This window comes from Dacryopinax primogenitus (assembly GCF_000292625.1).
Source record: "Dacryopinax primogenitus strain DJM-731 SS1 chromosome Unknown DACRYscaffold_2, whole genome shotgun sequence".
Lineage (NCBI taxonomy): Eukaryota > Fungi > Basidiomycota > Dacrymycetes > Dacrymycetales > Dacrymycetaceae > Dacryopinax > Dacryopinax primogenitus.
In genome coordinates, this window is record NW_024467199.1 from 1673344 (window position 1) to 1692850 (window position 19507).

At 53.2% G+C, this 19507-nt stretch overlaps 8 protein-coding genes across 8 annotated transcripts; 3 read left to right on the top strand and 5 right to left on the bottom strand.

Moving 5' to 3' along the window:
- Positions 1 to 5: 5 nt before the first annotated feature.
- Positions 6 to 1679, bottom strand: DACRYDRAFT_20172 (uncharacterized protein; the record flags this gene model as incomplete). Its single annotated transcript, XM_040771829.1, has 3 exons — positions 1294 to 1679; positions 1058 to 1248; positions 6 to 998 (listed from the first exon to the last, which is right to left on the bottom strand). Coding segments are annotated over exons 1-3 (1097 nt in total), but the record flags the coding sequence as incomplete, so codon positions are not given.
- A 541-nt stretch (positions 1680 to 2220) lies between these two features.
- On the bottom strand, positions 2221 to 3992 carry DACRYDRAFT_20173 (uncharacterized protein). The gene is made up of 2 exons (XM_040771830.1): positions 2389 to 3992; positions 2221 to 2332 (listed from the first exon to the last, which is right to left on the bottom strand). The coding sequence occupies exons 1-2, from the start codon at positions 3449 to 3451 to the stop codon at positions 2322 to 2324; spliced, it is 1074 nt and encodes a 357-aa protein (XP_040632687.1). The 5' UTR covers positions 3452 to 3992; the 3' UTR covers positions 2221 to 2321.
- Positions 3993 to 4610: 618 nt separating this feature from the next.
- Positions 4611 to 6054, top strand: DACRYDRAFT_113835 (uncharacterized protein; the record flags this gene model as incomplete). Its single annotated transcript, XM_040769709.1, has 6 exons — positions 4611 to 5058; positions 5105 to 5151; positions 5202 to 5306; positions 5354 to 5482; positions 5533 to 5728; positions 5779 to 6054. Coding segments are annotated over 6 exons (1201 nt in total), but the record flags the coding sequence as incomplete, so codon positions are not given.
- A 324-nt stretch (positions 6055 to 6378) lies between these two features.
- Positions 6379 to 9531, bottom strand: DACRYDRAFT_46812 (uncharacterized protein; the record flags this gene model as incomplete). The annotated part of the gene is made up of 1 exon (XM_040774726.1): positions 6379 to 9531. The coding sequence occupies one exon, from the start codon at positions 9529 to 9531 to the stop codon at positions 6379 to 6381; it is 3153 nt and encodes a 1050-aa protein (XP_040632689.1).
- A 1312-nt stretch (positions 9532 to 10843) lies between these two features.
- On the bottom strand, positions 10844 to 14098 carry DACRYDRAFT_62461 (ATPase V0/A0 complex subunit). Its single transcript, XM_040775698.1, has 10 exons — positions 13989 to 14098; positions 13834 to 13934; positions 13455 to 13775; positions 12745 to 13401; positions 12387 to 12694; positions 12086 to 12341; positions 11556 to 12035; positions 11214 to 11506; positions 11118 to 11157; positions 10844 to 11008 (listed from the first exon to the last, which is right to left on the bottom strand). Exons 1-10 carry the CDS (start codon positions 14011 to 14013, stop codon positions 10964 to 10966), a joined length of 2526 nt encoding a protein of 841 aa, XP_040632690.1. The 5' UTR covers positions 14014 to 14098; the 3' UTR covers positions 10844 to 10963.
- Positions 14099 to 14211: 113 nt separating this feature from the next.
- DACRYDRAFT_75178 (uncharacterized protein) lies at positions 14212 to 16756 on the top strand (the record flags this gene model as incomplete). Its single annotated transcript, XM_040776115.1, has 10 exons — positions 14212 to 14420; positions 14477 to 14538; positions 14587 to 14778; positions 14830 to 15013; positions 15061 to 15529; positions 15578 to 15946; positions 15992 to 16097; positions 16147 to 16299; positions 16334 to 16644; positions 16697 to 16756. The coding sequence occupies 10 exons, from the start codon at positions 14212 to 14214 to the stop codon at positions 16754 to 16756; spliced, it is 2115 nt and encodes a 704-aa protein (XP_040632691.1).
- Positions 16757 to 16855: 99 nt separating this feature from the next.
- DACRYDRAFT_46318 (S-adenosyl-L-methionine-dependent methyltransferase) lies at positions 16856 to 17791 on the bottom strand (the record flags this gene model as incomplete). The annotated part of the gene is made up of 2 exons (XM_040774694.1): positions 16856 to 17379; positions 17431 to 17791. 2 exons carry the CDS (start codon positions 17789 to 17791, stop codon positions 16856 to 16858), a joined length of 885 nt encoding a protein of 294 aa, XP_040632692.1.
- A 283-nt stretch (positions 17792 to 18074) lies between these two features.
- Positions 18075 to 19023, top strand: DACRYDRAFT_45861 (Metallo-hydrolase/oxidoreductase; the record flags this gene model as incomplete). Its single annotated transcript, XM_040774666.1, has 2 exons — positions 18075 to 18110; positions 18169 to 19023. 2 exons carry the CDS (start codon positions 18075 to 18077, stop codon positions 19021 to 19023), a joined length of 891 nt encoding a protein of 296 aa, XP_040632693.1.
- Positions 19024 to 19507: the final 484 nt, after the last annotated feature.

Sequence of the window (19507 nt, forward strand, 5' to 3'; positions counted from 1 at the left end):
ATGGACTGATTTACTCTATATAATGTCTATTATGTCGGCCTGAGCTCGTTGCACGGCGACAGACGAAAGGTCATCGCGATGGTCTTCACATCTCTGCTTGCTGGTGTGGCAACTTGCTGGTCCATAAATGCCCTCACGCTTGCCTGACCCGTCTTTCGATATCAGTATGGATTTCTTTGTAATGCAGGCGAGTACAATATGGAGCCTTCATAAGAGCGAGAAAAGGAGCAGCATATGACGAGATTTCGTTCCTATTCTGTTCGGTACAACGATCGATGTCTTAGAACATCAATCCATGTATCGGGCCAGAATATTGGAGTTCCAATTTCGAACGTTGTAGACCGTACAAGCGAGGTCACTACATGGATACAAGTCAGGGTTAGCCACGAGATCAAAGAGTTGAATACTGTTCACTGACTCGTTCACTACTTATCAGCTACACTCATCCTTCTGGTGCTTTCAACCAAGTTACCCAATGTAATCGCGTAGTGGGAGGACTCCCAACTATTCATCAGTTCCATCTTTTTCATCGTGATAATAGCTTGGATTCCTTGATCAATGAAGAAATGTTCGGATGAAATGTCGAAGATTTCCAAGAGCATCTGGCCGGATAAGGATACCATACGACCATATGCAGCATCACAGTACTCCTTGGCCTTCTGGACCTCTTTGATGTGGGACAGGTGTTCCATGCATGTCGAGTGAAGCATGACCACAACGAGCCTGGCGGCTCTTTCCCCGAGTTCGAACTCGGACACGTCAGCCTGCTTCAGCCAATACTTGACTTGCCGCTTCCAGGCATCTGAAAAGCTTTTTCTTACCGCACAACGTGTCCTGCTAAGCCGTGGATAGAGGGCATCCAGTGCGTGGCAAAACACAGGACTGGTCATGTCAACCACTGCTAAGATTGCATCAGCGGGAATGATACCAAAGACAAGAACAACTTCTGCCATGCTCCCAAATTTCAGGGCATTCTCGTAGTTCCAAGGCAGGTTGTTCTGTATCACTCCCTCCTGGTGAGCTGATTCCCTCTACATTCTTGGAGATTACACCGCACCTCGTGCTCTACCCTCTCCCTGTTGAACTTGTCTGGGTCATCTCCGTATTCCTCATATTCCCACTCATCCCCGCATCCTTCTTCGTTCCCACACTCCTCTTCTGCCAACTCCTCCAGGAGCTCGCAAGCATTCCGATCCTCCCGCACTTTCATCCCATCGATGATGACAAGGTTTGTCAGGTATCCCCCGTCTGACATTGGGTTAGACCAGGACCAATCTCATATTTAGATATTACCCATGATACGTCGCATTCCCTCTCTGAATGCCCAGCGAGGGCTGGCAGAACAGGATATCAGACGAGACGGCTCCCTGCAACCCCAGTGCATGTGTTTACACAATATAGCAAGGTCCACCTCTTCCATGCCCCCATTGTGGCGATCATATTCTGCCTCTGCCGCAGTTTCAAAGAAGCTTGCAAGAAGATTCCCATCCCTATCAAAGCGTGTGGATGAGTGCCAGTCAGAGGGTTGCACTCGGAAGAGAAATGGGTATTCTTGTCTCTTGCTTATCAAACGATCTTGCAGTGTTGCATCGTCGGCCGGTGGTTTAGGCCACACACACAAAGGGGACATGAGACGAGCAAAAGTTGCGACGACGAAAAGAGGAGGGATTTTTGTCTGCTGGGGTCAAGATAAAACGATATCTCTGTCAGCCAAGAGTGCGAGGTGGGTACAATACCATATTATCCTCCCCCTTCACACGTGTTTTCCGAGAAGGGGTGTCACACCGAATCTATCTCAACCTCTGGGTGATCCAAGACCCGACAGCTGGCAGATAGACAAATCTAGACTTTCGTGTACCCGGATCGAGGGCATCGAAAATCTGATGTCCAGGGAACGGGGTCAGGATGACCGCAAACTGTGCTATTCTTATCTCGGTTCCGTGATATGTGCGGGCCGTTCTCGATTTGCTCCCAGCCTAGTGGATTGAATGTGGAGCCAACAGTTCCAGGCGTCTAATATCTGACGAGGTCCTTCAAATGTTCTTTCGTTAGCCTTCGTCATGGCAGGGCGGCGATTGCCCTCTGGTGATTGATACATTGATGGGACATCCCAGTGGGTACTGTCCGGATGCACGACCTCCGAGTGTCAATCATTCTGGACAACTGGGTTTGTCAAACCTTCGTGCCCGCGCTCGCATTGGGATAAATGTGTGGGTCAGTGGTAAATGTATCCCCTAGACTGTGTTTGACAAAAATGAATTGTCGATACTACAGAAACAAGACTGGCCATGTGGTAGTGTTTGGAAACATCATCCTGTACTTCAAGCAGCGACTGCGGTAAGAGAGGGTATTATCAGCGCTTGTTTTCTACGAACTGGCACAACATACCGAGTAACCCCTTAGGTTCATCATGAATCCCGACGTTTGAGAGTGAGGTCACAAGCGCTTCAATATCTGTATCGTCCGCCGTAGCGTTAGGAGATATTGAAACGTCCAGCTCTGGAACAGGTAGCTCATGAGAAGTGTGCCAATTTTCTTGGCGCTTTTCCACCGTTTCAGTGATGTAGTCGTTGATACCATGGAAGATGTCGGGGTTTTGATGACTTTCCTCTGTGTAGAAGTTGAATTTGTCCAAGAGGATTTGCTCGGCTAAGAAGAAAGTGGTGCGAAGGATGCCATTGCCTTTGTCCTCGCTATAACCGGTCCAGTCGAGGTTCCAGACATCGTCGAGCAACACCACGGCGAGGGCGGCTCCCCGCCTGCCCAGTCCGTAGTTGCCAATTCTGGTCGAGTATTTCCAACGGTGGACGTCAGACTTCCACGCATCCCGGAAAGAGTTGTCCACGACATCGGAATCGGTACATATTCCAGGATATAGCCGCTCGACTGCTTCACGGAAGACATCGCTCTTCACGTCTACAATCGAGAGAATCGCAGTCTCTGGGATGATGGCGAACACAAGGGACTCTTGTGCCATATTGGTAAACCTCCGCAGGGTCGGTACTGTATCAGTATCGAGTATTGCATTGGCGTCCTCGACATGGGTTAAGCGGCTTGCATCGACAATCACGATACGGACTTTGTCGGACTTCCTGTATCGTTTACCGGTTTGGAAGAGACGGCTGTAGCACTCCCAAAAGGCCCAACGCGGGCTCCGAGTTGCGGAGATGTAAGGGGAGGGTTTCTCTGATCTCCATTTGCAATGCTCGCATGCTATGTCAAACTGGAACGGGTCGGTGTTGTTGTTCGAATGCCGACGAATCGCAGCTTCCGCAGCTAGAACATTGGAGTAGCAGGTCGCAATGCGGTTGCGTTCTTGATCCACTATTGTTTGTGAATACTCATCCTCAATTCTAAAGAGGAATGGGTGTCTGGAGCGCCTTTCCTTCAAAACCGCCCGATGTGGGCTTGGTTCGGGAGATGGGGGACAAGACCAGAGAGGAATGTTCATGGGATTGACTTGAGCAGGGCAAAAGTGGACTCGAAGTTCGTGAAGCGCCAGAGCCTGCCGCGATCTGCGCGTTATATAGCGCCAGTGTGCGTGCTATTTTTCACGCCCAGGTGTTGCACAAGCCGGCCCAGCAACTTGGATAGTTCCATCATACTCAGCGATTGGCCTTTCCCGGCAGGCATGACCGTGATATCCTCATAAACGGTCAGAACTTTGATGGGAGACTTCTAGGGCGTCACAAAAGGGGGCCGAACACGTTTGCGGTCCTGCAGTCAGATGAGCCCTTCATGTCGGCTGCATTTCCGGATCATTTTGCCAGCATGGCAGTACTGGCATCCAGTCGGCGCTTCTTCTAGCGCTATCCACGTCTGTGACATCCGCAAGACAACAGGCTCACATACAAGTCTGGAATGACCCTGCCCTTCACACACTTTTCCCCAGAAGGAGTGTCGCATCGAATCTATCTCAATCGCCGAGGTGATACGATAACCGACAGCTGGCAGGATCCAAGTCTGAACTTTCGTGATAAGTGCGCAAATCGAGGGGATCGGTCTAATGTCTGGAGAATGGGGTCAGTATGAATATTTACATGGGTTTTCGTCGACTGTTATAGATCTTCTCCCAGCCTCAGGCGCATCCTGGGTTGAACATGGAGCCAACAGCTCAAGGCGTCCAATATCTCCAAATGTGCCTTCATCATGCCAGCGTGGCGGTTGTCCTCTGGCCAGCGCCGCCTCTGGGGGTATTCACGCCCGTGGTCATCCTCCGAATAATAGGTTCACATACAAGTTTGAAATTGATTGCCAAAATCCGGGAAAAGAGTACGCGTCGTCGAGTCCCGTCGGCACCAAGTGTAGCGAGCCGAACTGCCGTCATTTACCACACGCCCATTGTCGTGCTTTTGCGCTTGTTATGCTCAGAAAAAATTGCTGGAAGACTAAAATCACTGCAAATCGAATGTGAACCTGTCTGGCGTCAATGAGAATAATACTGAACGCTTTAATGACTCACGGGCTAGTAACCCTGAGGGCAGATGACGGACAGAGATGAACCCGCACCATACATCCCTGAATCGACATCCCTGCTGGGCGCTGGACGATCTCCATCTCTGCCCTCGGGCTCGTACCTCGCGACTCTTCATCTCCGATTCGTTCGACAACATGGCCGTAGATCCGACAGCCAGTCCTTCTCCTTTGGCACCCCAATTCGATACCCGTTCCCCGGTGTCGCCGTTATCTCTCGAGCCTCGTTCGCCCGTTCTCGAGGGCGCTTCACAGCCTGAATCAGAGCTCATCCGGCAGCTTCGCGCTGATTTGGGTATGTCACGGATTAGCGATAATCAGGAAGGCGATGAAGTTACCAAAGAGCCTGCGCAAATTCCGGAGAAGGAGCGACAAGACCTCTATCAGGAGATGAGGGATCTTCGCCTGCAGCTACAGCGGGAGAAACTGGCGGTACAAAGACAACGGGACCAGGCAGATATTGCCAAGGAACAATCGAGAGCATGGGTGGAGAGTCTTCAAGAGAAACTAAGAGGGCTGAGGGAGGAGAAGAAAAGCTGGGTGGCCGAAGCTGTCGAGCTTAGGAGTGAGGTGTCCGAGCTGAAGGTAAGGTTCTCTAGTATATCTACCTTGCAATCTCACAAGCACCCAGAAAGCGCTGGATGCACAGGGAAAGCAGTTAGCTCAGGAGAGTGTGAGGTGGGTATACTATCCAAATGAGTAAATTTAAATGCTAAGTCATTGTCCAGGGCATTCAAGCTTGCAGCTCAGCGATTGGAAGAGTCACCAAAGTTTGAACGTGTCGCCAACTTCGAGAGACGGATAGATCAACTTATGGCTGCTCAACGATTATGGTATATCTATATAATGGATCTTGTTAAGCTCTCTGATTTTCTGTCAGGGCTGAAGACATTCGCAAGCTCAGCGACTTGCAGGAGTTCATCGACCTGAAAGAGAACGAGTTTCAACGTCTTAGCCAGGTCCTCCGAGGACGGATACATGAAATTGACCTGCTATCAACTGCAATCAGGTATGTTCCTGTATTCTCAAGTGGCCTGAAACGGTACTCATTGACATTAGGGAGAACGAAGGCGAGACGGCTGTTTTGAAGGCAAAGTTAGCAGCAGCAGACCGAGCGTTGAAGTCAAAGGCCCTCTCCCCGATCGCGTTGGAATATGCGGCGGAAGTCCGAGCACAGATGACTGCTATGGAAGTACAGATGAAAGAGTTAAGAGAAGAGAACGAGGAGCTGTCGAAGCAGAATGATGAGCAGGCTGTGCGAGACATTGCTTTGCAAGTCGTGTAATGCTAATGCCTAACTCGCAGGAAATGATACACGAGCTACGTATGCAGCTCGACTCGGCGCCCAGCACGTCAACCCCTCTATCAGCAAGCGATTCACTTCGACAATCACAATCAAAAGGAACATCGAGTGTGGGCAGCAGGTCAAGACGAGCATCAGAGGACGCGGGGACGCATACACCTCATCTCAGCTTGCAGCTTAGTCCGGCGGCCGCTGTTCCACCTGTGCTGAGTACTCCCTTGCTTAGTGCGGTTGTGGCTTCTGCATTCCCCAACTCGGAAGATGCGGTGGCAGATTGATTGAGGGGGATTGTATGAATGTCTATGTCCTTTTTGTAATGATGATCAAACACGTCTTAGTATGCGATTGCGACGCCCATTCACTTCACCACTGTGATCGATTTTATTCTTAGACCGATACTTTACCTTGGAGCTATCCGTTTGATCTTTGAATCGGTGTGCACTCTGGGGTCCATAAATGCTACGCAACTCATATGTATTGAGAGACCGATGCTGAGAAGAATACATGACCATATAGAAGAAAAACAACCATGAGGGGTAGTAGTGACATGACAGGAGAAGAAACAAGAGGAGACGAGAAACCAAGGATGTGTGCATGATGATCTACGCATCCTCACCTTCCGAATCCTCACCGCGCTTTCGCCTTGCCATGCGCGCCTTCTTCGCCTTCCGCTCCTCGTTGGAAGTCTTCTTCTTCTCCTTCTTAGTAGGATCGATCTTGTTCCCCATTGCATCGAACTTGTCCTCCTCGTCCTCAGCCTTGGTGTCAATCTTGGCACCAGAGCCCTGGCCCTCAATCCAGTTGTGGCCAGATGCCTCCAGACGACCGTCACGCATGGCCCAGACTTCCTTGCAGATTGACTCGGAGAAGTCACGGTTGTGCGTGATAACCAGGACACCACCCTGGAAGTCCTTGAGAGCCTCGATAAGGGCAGCGAGGGATTCGCGGTCGAGGTAGTTCGTCGGCTCGTCCAGGCAGATGATGTGCGGGCGACGCCATGTAGCGGCACCGAGCACGACCTTGACCTTCTGCCCACCAGAGAGACCACGCATGTTGTTGTGGGAGACGAACTCTGCCTCGAGACCAAAGTCGGCAAAGTGCTTCTCGATCTCACGACGAACGAGAGGACGCATGAGACCAAGGCGCTGAGCCTCGCGGGTATCGAGCTCGATGACCTTCTTCTCGAAACCACGCTTGACCAGTTCGTCACGAGCGATCCAGAGGTTCTCGGATGAGCTCAGGCCCTTGAAGGTCACCTCGTACTCGTAAGACTGCTTTAACTTCTTACGAGCGACGATCTCGTCGATTGTGCGCTTTTGACCCTCGTGCACGTAGATAGCACCCTCCTTCATCTTGGCCAGCTCCTCCTCGCTGATGACGCGGTTGGCCTTGCTCATCTCCTCAAGATCCTCTCCGGTCTGGTAGCGCCAGAGCATGTACTCGAGAGGAGTCTTGTCGAGGTGGTGGTCAATATGGTGGAAAGCGTGCTGGGCAACGTAGCCGATAACCAAGTTAGGGTGCTTCCAGATCTCACCACCCTTGTTGGGCTCCATATCGCCAATGAGCAGCTTGACGAGGGTCGACTTGCCGGAACCGTTGGGACCCAGGATAGCGACACGGGACGAGAGCGAGACCTGCAGCGTGATGTCGTAGAGCTGCTGGACGGGCTGTGTCGGGTACTGGAAGCCAACCTTGCGCATCTTGAGCAGGGCCTTCTCCTTGGTCTTGACACCGTCAAGGAAGGGCGGGTCGGGGAGCTTGAACTTGTAGTCCTCAGCCGCCTCCAGGGTGTAGTAGGACTTGGCTTCAGGCACAGCCTGGACGAAAGCCTCGAGGTTGCCTTTGTAACGCCTCACCTTGAACCTGTTCAAGTGGAGGACATCCGTGATGGTGTTGTTCAGGAAACCAGAGTCGTGGGAGACGATGATGGAAGTGCAGGTCTTGAGGCTGGTGAGGTAGTTCTCGAGCCAAGCAACGTTGACAACGTCAAGATGGTTCGTGGGCTCATCGAGCAGGAGGATGTCGGCCTTGAACAGCATGGCGCGAGCGAGAGCGAGCTTCATCTTCCACCCACCAGACAGGGAGCCGATGGCAGACTGCTGCCTCTCATCGCTGAAGCCGACGGAAGCGAGGGTCTCGATGATCTCCTCCTTGGAGGCTTCGAGACGCTTGTCGTTCAGGACCCATTCAAGGATACCGATCTCAGCCTCGGAACCATCGATGTCGTGCTCGACGTAGAAGGTGCGAACCTCGTCGGGGGACGGGAAGCCCTCGACCTGGCCGTTGACGATAGCCCTCATGAGCGTAGACTTGCCGGAACCATTGCGACCGCAAAGACCGTAACGGTGGCCACGCTTGAGGCGGAGGGTAGCAGTGTTGAGCAGGATCTTAGCACCGTACGCCAGGGAGAACGTGCAGTTGCAAAGATCCTCACCCTCCTCCTCATCATCAGGGACCTCGGCAGTGTCATCGTCAATCGTAGCCGACTTCAGCAGCAGCTGACGGGAGATCTCCGTGTTGTTGTGAGTCCCGGCGGGAATAACCAGGGACAGGTACTGCGGGAGAGCGGCGTCCCAGACGGGGACGTCGAAATTGCGCTGAGTGACCATGTTCGCAGCCAAGCGGGCAGCGTAGAACAGGGTCGCGTCGGTAGCGGAAGGAGGGGTGACACCAGCCTTCTGGTAGAAGCCAATAAGGGTGTTGACGACAGCCTTGGGCTCGAGGTTCTTGAATGGAGGGAGGTTGGAGCCGTCACCGGTGGGAACGTTGCCGATTTGGCGCAGGGTCTTGATTGCGCGCTCAACAACGCTACGGGCTTCAGGGTCGCCGACGACCTCGACGATCTTGAGGAGACCGGGGAGCAGCTTGGGGATGAAGGGGCGAACGGTGATCTCGTTATCGACGAGCTTGGACATGTTGTCGATAATGACAGCGACCTTACGCTTGGTGGCGGTGGGACGCTCCTGGATACCGCGCTCCAGGAGGGGAACCATGAGAGCGAGCGTGGGGGAGTCAACTTCGGAAACGAATGTGGTGGATGAGAGAAGTTGGATGGTGCTCGGCACCTTCTCTACCGGTTGAATAAGAGCGTCGATAAGTGCAGGAATAAACTTCTCGATATCCTTGTTCGAAACTAGGGCCGTAGACTTTGTGAGCGACTCCTTCGCCGCCTTCTTCACCTCAGCCTTGGTATCCCAGATCGCCTCGGCCAGAACGGGGACAATATCGGGAGTCAACTTCGCGACCTGCGTGGGGGCAGACTTGACAAGCATGTCAAGAACGGACAGGCAGCCAATCTTCACTTGCCACTTTCCAGCGGTCTTGATCTGCTGGAGGAGGGCGGGCAGCACGATGGGTGCGGCCCAAGGGCTCTGCTGGGAAGTGAGAGCGTTTGCAGCAGCAACGGCAGTTGTGCGGACGGCCGGGATCTTGTCAGCGAAGGTCTCGATCAGGGATGCATAGGCAGGGGTATCAATGATGAACGGTTCGAAGGCAGCGATTACGTCAGAATCAGAAGCAGCGGTTGCGCCAGTGTCGCAGAGCGTGGCGATGGTGTTGCAAGCACCCTCGCGTGCAGCGGTGGACTTCTTGTCTGCAAAGGCAGCGACAAGAGCGTCGGTGATCTTGATGGACTCGAAGACCGACGGTCCTTGCGTTTTGACGAGCTCTGCGAGCTCCTTGGCGGCGGCAATGCGCTCTGCCTTGTCCGCTCCGAAGAGGCGGGATGTGTCGAAAGAAATGCTGAGCTTCTCCATCTGGGATGTGACGGCCTCGGCGTTGGCGGCGTTAGCTTGCTTGAGTTGAGCAATAGAGGCGGTCGTAGGTTGAGTAGCAGCAGCGACAGCAGGAGACATAGCTAAAATCTGTTGAGCTCATATAGTCAGTGTATGCGCATATAGTGATCGAGGTCACATGTCTCACCTAAGGGGTAATGCAGATAGTTTCAACCGTAAGGAAGATTTTCTAGGTTTGCTCGAAAGCGATTACTAGCACAAAGTGCAGGATTGATTCGAATAGGACTGTTACTTCGAGAAGTCTAAACCGCAGTTGATGGTTGCGGTAGAGGGTTAAGAGAAGGGGACGGATTAATGTGCCCGAATCTATAGGCTCTATTGCAGAGTGGAGAGAGAGAGAGAGAGAAAAGAGATCTGTGGGGCTGATCCTTGTCAGGCGCGACAACCCCTTTATGAGAGACTCATGTAACGGACTCAAATTCACACTTCTTTGGGCGGTGTAAAAAATGTGCATTTCATTTCTGATCCCGTAATTTACCCTATTTGGAAATCACACCGCTTAGTCCCGCGTTCATCATCCAAGCGTCGACCTTTGGTTGGTGAGACCCAACGCCGACCCCCGGGGTCTCAGGTTCAGGTTCTGCCCCACCAACAACGGGGAAACTCGTTAATGGGTAAGCACCAACCATACATCCACCAACCTCCATACCTCCTCCATCCACACACTAAGGCCAATCACAATTCCATGCACGGCGGAGGCACGAACAACCCACTTCCGGTATTTATAACCACCCGGCGCCCCGGCGGGCCATTGCGGAACCCATGAGGCAACTACTCTTGTGACTCGCATTTAGATCTGCATGTGCCCGGATGTCGTCGGTCTGCGGGGGTCCGGAAGTTCCGGGCATTAATTCTACAGTCCACCACTTGCGTTGTCCGCTCGTGGGGGCGTGCTGGGCGCACGTTCCCCAGGCGGTGAACAGCTGACAGCGATCGCCGCATGTGATGTGTACACCGCCCGGGAATGATAACAATGACACCGATGATAACTGTTTCTGACCTATCTTATCTGCTGCACTGGACGTTAGGCAAGTATTACTCGCACGACCGTATTTTCCCCGCGTTTCTGCAGCGCTTTGTTCCACAGCGTTACCCATCACTGGGGCGATGCCGTGCGATGATACAGGTGGGAAAACGCCGTTCCGGGGTCAATTCAGTCCCCGCCTTTGTTTTGACAGCAGGTCTGGCCTGAGAGCTTCCTCGTTACCTGGGTCTGGCCTCGGGGATGCCTTTTTCGCATTATCGCAGTTTATTCACAATGCCCGCCAGAAGGCCAGGGTATAGCAATTTATTGTAGTGTAGGAAACTCGGGTATCGTGTCATACTCTGTTGGTCCCTTTGCCAGAATGCGAGCAGTCCCCGATTGACCCGCATTCCAGTGCCACTAGTGAATCTAATCAGCAGCTTCGACCCGAGCGAATGATAGTGGTTGGAAGGGCTACAAAAGAATATGTTAGTGACAGATCACTATGGGACAGGGGTACAAGCCAGGGGCGTCTGACACTTGGCTGATACCCCACTCCACAAGGGAATGAAACGAGACTTACGTAGCCGCCAGCCATATAATGCTTTCCGTTTGCTTCCACCCTAAACGCGCACGAAGTGAGAAGGATCAGACGGGAGAGAAGGGACACGAAACATACCAGTGTAGACGCAGAGCGTGCAGGAATGCAGATAGACCCTCCATTACACAGAGAATGCCAACGGTTCCAAAGAACCATACGGAGAACATGATTACGACGAAGACGACACCCATGATCCCGGGCCGTCCAAAAGAAAGACGCAGGGTCATGTTGAACAGTACCTCACTAAGCTGCGCGTGTGCTAGCGAGAGCGCCCAAAGACGCAGGTAGGATGCCGTGTTGGAGATGCAGCCGAGACAGAACTCGATGGTATGAATGACTTGATGAATGATGATGTCACTCATGCCCTCCTCCTGATTGAGCGTTAGCTTTGATAGCTAGGGACGAAGATCGGGTACGTACATGCTCGCCCTCCTCGTCTTCAGCGACAGGGACACCAGCGCCTTCCTCCTCATCGTCGTCGTCATGCATCTGACGGACATCGGAGACACCATCGCCCATCTGCACTCCTTGGTAGCCCTGTCCCTTTATCTTCCTCTGCTCCCTCCAGAGCATGTATGGTTTCAGGCAGAGCATCCAGGGTACACATATCAGCGCAAGGAACAGGAGAAACACTTGCAAGGGCCCTTGACCAGGGAAGAGCTGCTCGTTCGGGTTGATCTTGCCAGGGGAGAGGAACATATAAATAAGCATGTTCAGCAGACCCGGAGGGGATGTGGGCGATTTGGTCCAGTCGACGGACCACTTGAAGATGATACAGATAACGAGATAACCGAATATTGACTGTAGGAAAAGGATTTGTGGGATAAACTCGGCGATAATGTTCAGTGGCTTCTTGAAATGAAGGTGATTGGGAAGTTGGAGACAAATAGCAAATGTCATCTGAACGGCAATGAGAACTGGGCGAGTGGAGAGAAGTATAGGCAACATACGTGGATAACACCAAGAATGATTGATAGCTTCATCTTGTACGAGTTGGTGAAGACAAGACCATTGTCAGTGCCATGCCACGTTGGGTCAACACCGAAGGGATATGTACGATCGAGCCGAACAGCCTGCGCCGTCCCATTCGTCGGTGGCCAGTACCAACCAGGTCTCCAGAGATGCATCGAGAATGAGAAGATGTCGTTGTACATCAGGCCAGTGTACATCGCGAATGCCCCCATGAGAAGGATGATATAACGGCCGCTGCGATGTGTCAGATCAAGCCCGGCGCTGCAGCTAATTGCTTACAAGAAGAACGTTGCCACGATCTCATCCAGCGGAGCTTTCGCCATTGACCGCTCGAAGATCACCATCATAAGCGCAGCCATGAAAATAATGAACCCATGACCAAGATCACCGAACATGACGGCGAAAAGGAAGGGGAAAGTAACAACAGCATACAAACCTGGGTTTACTTCCTGGTAGGTGGCAATACCGTAGGAGTCGATGATTGTTTGGAATCCTTCAGTGAATTTGTTTGTGCGGTGATAAGTGGGCGGGGTTTTGTGTGTGCGCATTTCTTGGAGGATGGCAGGCGCGCTGGTGCCTGATACTTCCTGTTCCTGTGGTTATCGCATATTTCAAAGGGCAAACGGGAGATACGGACCATAGCTTGCCTGAGAGCAAGTTGAACAGGAGTGATGTCCCTGGTAGGCACCCAACCCTCAGCAACGAAGCCTCTCCGCCTGGCCTCATAGCTGAACAGATTAAGCGTCTCATAGATCATCTTCTCCTTCCTTACTACGTCCCTCCACACAGCCAAGCTCTCAGCAACCTTCGTCAGCTCCGCTCTCCTTGTCGCACCAGTGTTGTACAAGACCGTGTTCAGGTCCTCGAGCCGGCTTGTCACTTCAATCAGAGCCTCGCGCCGCTTATCAGAATTGGCGTCAATAGGATAGAGCGTTGCGCCCATGCTTTCTGCCACTCTGCGGATCTTGGCAAGTAACGCGGCGCCATGTGCAAAGATGATAAACACGTTCTTGCGTGTCTCTTCACCCGTCTGGGGGTCGACGAATACCTCTTCGATGTCGGTATAGTTCATGTACAGGTTTCCTCTCAGAACGCGCCACAGCACACGCTCAAATGTGGGGAGTCGTTGGCGATCGATCGTGCCCGCCACGAACTCGAGGTCGATCGTCAATCCAACACTACTGGTGGCAGCGTCAGGATGGTGATAGTGTCCTGCTTCTGCCTCTTCGCTGGCTAGTAGTGGTTGGGTCGGTTCATCGAGCGAATGACGTCTGTCGTGTTCCTGCGACTCCGCCTGGGATGTGCATTCAGTTCGTACTCCTTCACAAGAGGTATGACAGCTCTTACCTTTTCGAAGAAGACCGCAGTTTCACGCAGGACATGTCTCGCCTCATGCAGCTCGCGCGACCGTGTGTTCAGCATAGCATAGCTCTCATTCATCTGCACCAAGCGATCCTCATGCTCCTTCAGTGTGACCTCCAGTTCGTCAAACGTCTGTGCTGCACGAGGTCCAACACTGATGATCGGTGCACTGTCCTCCAGCGGGCGAGTGGAGATGCTGGCGGTATCGAGCTGAGATTCAAAGAATCGTACGCGACGGGCCATCTCGTCGAATCGCCTGATCTCGGTGACGAATGCCCTTTGGAAAGCGTTGACACCGGGGTTCAACTACACAAAGATCGAATTAATCATTTTGCGGAATATCATGGCAGTCAATATCTCTCACGTCCTTAAACTCGACCATCCCAAGCTCTCCCAGCTCAGCAATCGTGTCATGGGCCACTTCTGTCGGGATGTAGAGCTGAACGTAGCTCATTGCCGCCGAGCCTGTGTATCTCAGGTCAGACGGCGAGGACAATCCCGAACTTCAGTCAAACTCACGGAACAAGCTAGGATAACCTGGCATGTTGGCTCAATCAGCGTAACAGGAAAGGAAAGACGAGGGTAAGAGAATGCGTTGAATGTAGAAGTTAGACGCAATTGAATGTGAACAGTGCTGAGGAGAGAGACGTCAGATCAGTCTCCGCTTCTGCTGCGCCACCTCTACGTAGCGTAACAGCTGAAGATGAACGGTCCCCTAAAGCACTCTTGATTTACTCGCAATATGCAGTCCTGGCAACGAAGAGGACGGAGACCGACATGTTTATTACTTTTATGTTCACTGTGGCTTGGGATTCTAGATGAAGCTGCAGCAGTGTGGCCTTTCCCCGCGAAACGATTCTCTGGTGATATGCTCATTGATGCTGGGAGCTTGGGACTGGCCGAACTTGATGGACGCGTAGTCGCATTTGGAGATTTTAATGGAGACCAATAGTCCGTCCTTGTTAATAGATATTTCTTCTCAACGTTGACGGAATGCGCTATTCTAGTACAGATATAGTCACTCTAAGCACCGATCAGAGGACCTTAACGGTCTACATATGGGACCACAGTGCGTTTAGTTCTTTGACATTCTTCATTGGCCTGAAGTATGCACCAGGCAGATACCTCTTCACGAAGACTCAATCTATACCTTTCTCACAGAACGTTGTTAACGTCGTTGCCGGAGACTTCAGCTTTGATGGTCGGTTGGACATACTGGTTATGATGAGTCAGAACACTGGAAGTTGGGGGAACCAGGCTATCCAGGTGGGGATGGCGGTTTATCTCGGACAGGGAAACGGGATGTTCTGTACGTCATGTATCCATTTTGTGCATAGCAGGATTACTGAGACTTGGAAAGCGGGATCTCCGGTAGCTGTTCCCGGCTCTGCGGCCGAAGAACCAATAGTACTCGATGCAACCGGAGATATCAAGGTGGATCTCCTCGGTATGTTCCCAACGTCCTCTGCACCTGGACCTCCCACTTGGCGTCTATGGCAAAACATATGGAACACGACAGCAAACGCTGGTGACATGTTTGAGCTGTACGTCTCAGTACCTACTACAGCTATTTCGCTAACTAGGTCACTAGAACAAGTCCCCCTCTAAACACCTCGAAAGTCTGTAAGCTCTCCAATCCGCACAGCAGCGCTGTCATAGACCTGGACGGCGACTGCCTGGCCGACCTCTTCCTCGTGTGCGATTCCCCAACGTCTGCAAACCGAAAGACCTACCAGATCTGGATCAACAATAAGGAAGGCGGATTCACCCTTTCGCGCGAAGGCGACCTACCCCCTGGAGTTGGGCCGATAACCTTTGCGGACATGGACAGGGATGGGACGATCGATCTCGTATTCCCCACTTGCCAGTCAGTCAATACCGACACAGGGGTGGGGACGAACTGCGCGATCAACATCGCATACAACAAGCAGATACCGACCTGTGCAGGATCTACAGGAGTGATCTACCCACATGCCGTCGGCTCCTGCAGACTGCCAACCCAGCTCTGCGCTGCGGATTCAAACTTCTCCTTCGACTTCACCAACTCCCCTGACAACGACGTGTGTATCTTCTTTCCATACGTGAAGGTCCGTCTGACCCGCATACAGGCATTCCAGAGCATCCCCCTGACCTCTCTAGGCGCTTCCCACTCAGCCAACCTCCTGATGTTCGACCCGACGTTCCATCCCCCACTCCCCCTTCCAATCCGGATCGCCGACACCTCCCTCTCCGGCTACCCCTCCCTCCTCCCGATAATCGCCACCCAGACCCCTGGTGGGGTGCTAGGAATTGGGAGCAGTCTAGAAACGTCCGTCCAGTTGCTGAATAATGTGCCTTGCCGTGAGGGCATCCCTGGCTGCGAGGGGGAGAGAATCGCCAAGGGGAGAAGAGCGTTCGCTGTCGCAACAGATGGGACACAAGTGCTGAAGGCGATTCATGACGTGAGAGGAGTCACCGTGATCGACTTGGACGAAGATGTGAGCTTATCGCGCAGACCTCCGCTCAACCTAACCTGGTAATAGGGAACGCTCGATCTGCTCATCCAACGCACCGGTACGCAAAGTACCACCAAGCTCACCTTTGTCCAAAACAACTTCTTCCACGACGCCTTCTTCCTCAAAGCCATCAGTGCGTGCTTTCCTCCTATCCTGGTTGCGAGCTGAGCTCACGAGAACAGCGCTGAACGGCGCCTGTTCCGGGTTCTGCCAGAGGGACGGGGAGAACTACAAGCCTTTCGGTACTGGGTTCCCGGGTGCGTCGTATAAGTACACGATCCTCGACACGACCGGGAAACGGTCTGCTGCGCAAGGCATGTTCCCCACCCAACATCGTCTTGCCTTGCCTTGCTCTAACCCGTTTCCCAGTCGGGCAACAACCGCAGACAGGGTATCACGCCCTCCACACGCCATACGCCTACCTCGGCCTCGGGCGGACAAACAACTACATCGAGAACCTCTTCGTCGGGTCCACGTCGCACGCCGAAGCGCACTACATCAACCTCGAGGGCGTGATCCCCAATTCCAGGCTGGTGGTCAACCCTACCGTGTGGAAATCGAATTGGGAATACGAGCTCTACCTAAGGCCGGGGGATTGGATTCCCTGGGTGACGGTTGTGGCGCTCGCGAGCTGTGGGTTGCTGGCGATTATCGTGTTTGTCTTGCATTTGAACGAGAAGGTGCGTCTTTCTTTGGCTTCTGCCTGGGAGGAGCTAGGCTGACATCGGTTAGCGCGAGGACGAGAGGGAACGGAGGAGAGGACTGCATCATATCAACTTTGACGCGCTATGAGTATGCTGTAGGATACCCATGTATGCTATACCCGGATAACACTGATGCCTTGAGTTATGCTAAGTAAGTTACACTTCCATCCCCGCTTGCTCGTCTCCATCACGCCTCCTTACGGGGCTTGACACCCTTACACAAAAACATCTGCAACTTCCTCCCCTCCACTTCCTTCTCGTACACCACCTCAAAGCTCACCTCCTCCAGCCCCGCATCCACAAAACACCGCCTCACCTCTCCCTCCTCCAGCCCTCCTTTGTGCGCCACAGTATACTTGACATGCTCAGGCGCGTCCCCGCGGGAATGCATGAACATCCCATGTTCGCTCTTCACCAAATCCACAACCAGCAGCGCTCCCCCAGGCCTGAGGAAAGTAGCGAGAGACTGGGTAACAAGTCCGATATCGGTAATATGATGATACGCCTGGGCGCACACGACGACATCGAACGACGATTGCATGCCCTGGAGCTCGCCGGGGTCGTCGGGCAGGGTTGCGCGGATAGCGCGCATCTCTGAGCTGGGGATCCCTTGGTTTGACACGCGTGTGTTGTAGTAGTCTACCATGCCTTGGGAGATATCGACCCCTATAATGCCCTTACAGTGCGCTGCCAGCTGGCGGGAGACCAGTCCTTTCCAGAGCGCATCAGCCTCCCACACAAGCGCAACAGCAAGCAACTCACCAGTCCCACAAGCATAATCCATACACACCGTCCCCTCGTCCGTCCAATCCCAAGCACCCAGTATCCCCCTCGCAGCCTGAGTCGCAACCTCGTTCGCCATCTCCATCTTGTCGTAGTTCGCCGCGTTGGCATCGTAGTGCGCGCGGTTGGCTTCGGCATGGGAGTGGGAGGCGAGTACGGCGGGGACGAGGATTTCTGAGGGGTTGTGGAATGGGTGGGTGCTCGGGTGCTCGGGCTCGTGCTCGTGCTCCTGCTCATGTTGGTGCTCATGATGCTGCTGTTCGCTTGTGGCGGCGGGGATAACGTGCGTGCTAGGTGAAATGCCCGCATGTGCCGACCGACCATGATACGCTTGCGCCATCTTTGCCTACTCTTGCGCAGTGTGTGGGGTTCTGCGGGAGGTTGGTCGGTGTGGGGTATATATACCGTACCGTTAGAAAAGAGGGCGCCGATGACAACATCCATTGTCGGAGGGGGACCTTCCTGGTTGCGTACGTAAGCACACACGTGAGTAGCCGCATTCTGGGCGTCTCTGATCTCTTACCGGTTACCCCTATGCTAGACAAGTCATAATCCTATTAATAAATCTTGGGTACATAACCAATCACTGCTCAGTGCTGGACACTTTCCATTCGCCAAAAGGGATGGAGCAGCTCGTCCCCCTTCCCCCAATAACTAAAGTACGTCCATCCCTCCCCACCCAGGCATCATCTCCCACTAACCACTAACCACTCCTAGCTCTCCCCGCTCACAACCCGTATCCTCGGTCAAAACCCCGGAAAGTTCACGCTACAAGGAACGAACACTTACCTGCTCGGCACGCGTCCTCCCTACATCCTGCTCGACACGGGGGAGGGGAAAGACGCCTACATCTCTCTATTGGAGGAGGTACTCATGAGCTCCTCGAACTCGGGTGCGCAGCTGGTGAGCGATGTCGTCCTTTCTCATAAGCATGCGGACCATCATGCCGGTCTCCCGTCGGTGCTTTCCCTGCTCGCTGAGCATCACTCCCCTGCTCCGGTGATCCACAAATTCCCACTCTCCTCCCCGGACCCGGTCGTAGAATCCACCCGGCTGCAGCTCCCAGCTCAAGAGAGAACGTGGGCTGACCTCTCCGACGGTCAGGTACTCAGGGGAGAGGGAGTGACCCTGCGTATCCTGTACACGCCGGGTCATACGGAGGACTCGATCTGCCTGTATTTGGAGGAAGAGGAGGCGCTCTTCACGGCTGATGCGGTGCTGGGGCAGGGGACGACGGTGTTCGAGGACCTGGGGGCGTATATGTCGAGCTTGCGCTTGCTGCTAGAACGGTTTCCGCGCGCGGAACACGTGTACCCTGGACATGGGCCGGTCGTCGAAAGGGGAAGAGGGCATATAGGGCAGTATATCGCCCATCGAGAAGAGAGGGAAGAGGAGATACTTGCTGTCCTAAGACAGAGAGGGGGGACAGTGAGGGAGATCGTGAGAGTCGTGTATGCTCGGTATGAGGAGAGTTTGTGGGGAGCAGCGGAGAGGGGCGTGAGGCTGCATTTGCTCAAGTTGGAGGGGGAGGGAAGGGTGCGTAGGGTCGGAGAGAGGTGGGAGGTGGTATAGACGTGTGAGATGCATGCTAAGGATGTTCTGTTCGAATTCGCTGTTACGATAATGATAATGATTATCTTTCCTTATCAGCTGTATTTTGGATAGCTGAAACGCGAATTTATTTGAGCGCCTATTTGATGACCTAATTCGCCTATTCCCCATTCGGTCGCCGAGAATAGCACATGGACTAGACCGATTCTCAACAAGATGAGCACACGATCAATTCACGTCCACCAATCACGTCGTTCCTTCGCACGCGCCTCGCTCCGACGCTCACGCTTGTTCACGCGCCGTCTTGAGCTTTGAACAATTTATCTCCCACATGGTCGTTATTCAGCTGACTATCTACTGTGGGAGTCGGACGACACAGAAATGATAACGGTTAATGCGTAAACTTCCGGGGACACTGGGGAAGATCTTCTCAACCAATATACAGTTTCGTCATCACCCGGGGAAGGTGGATAAAACTGGGACTCTAAGGGGGATACCCGCGTCC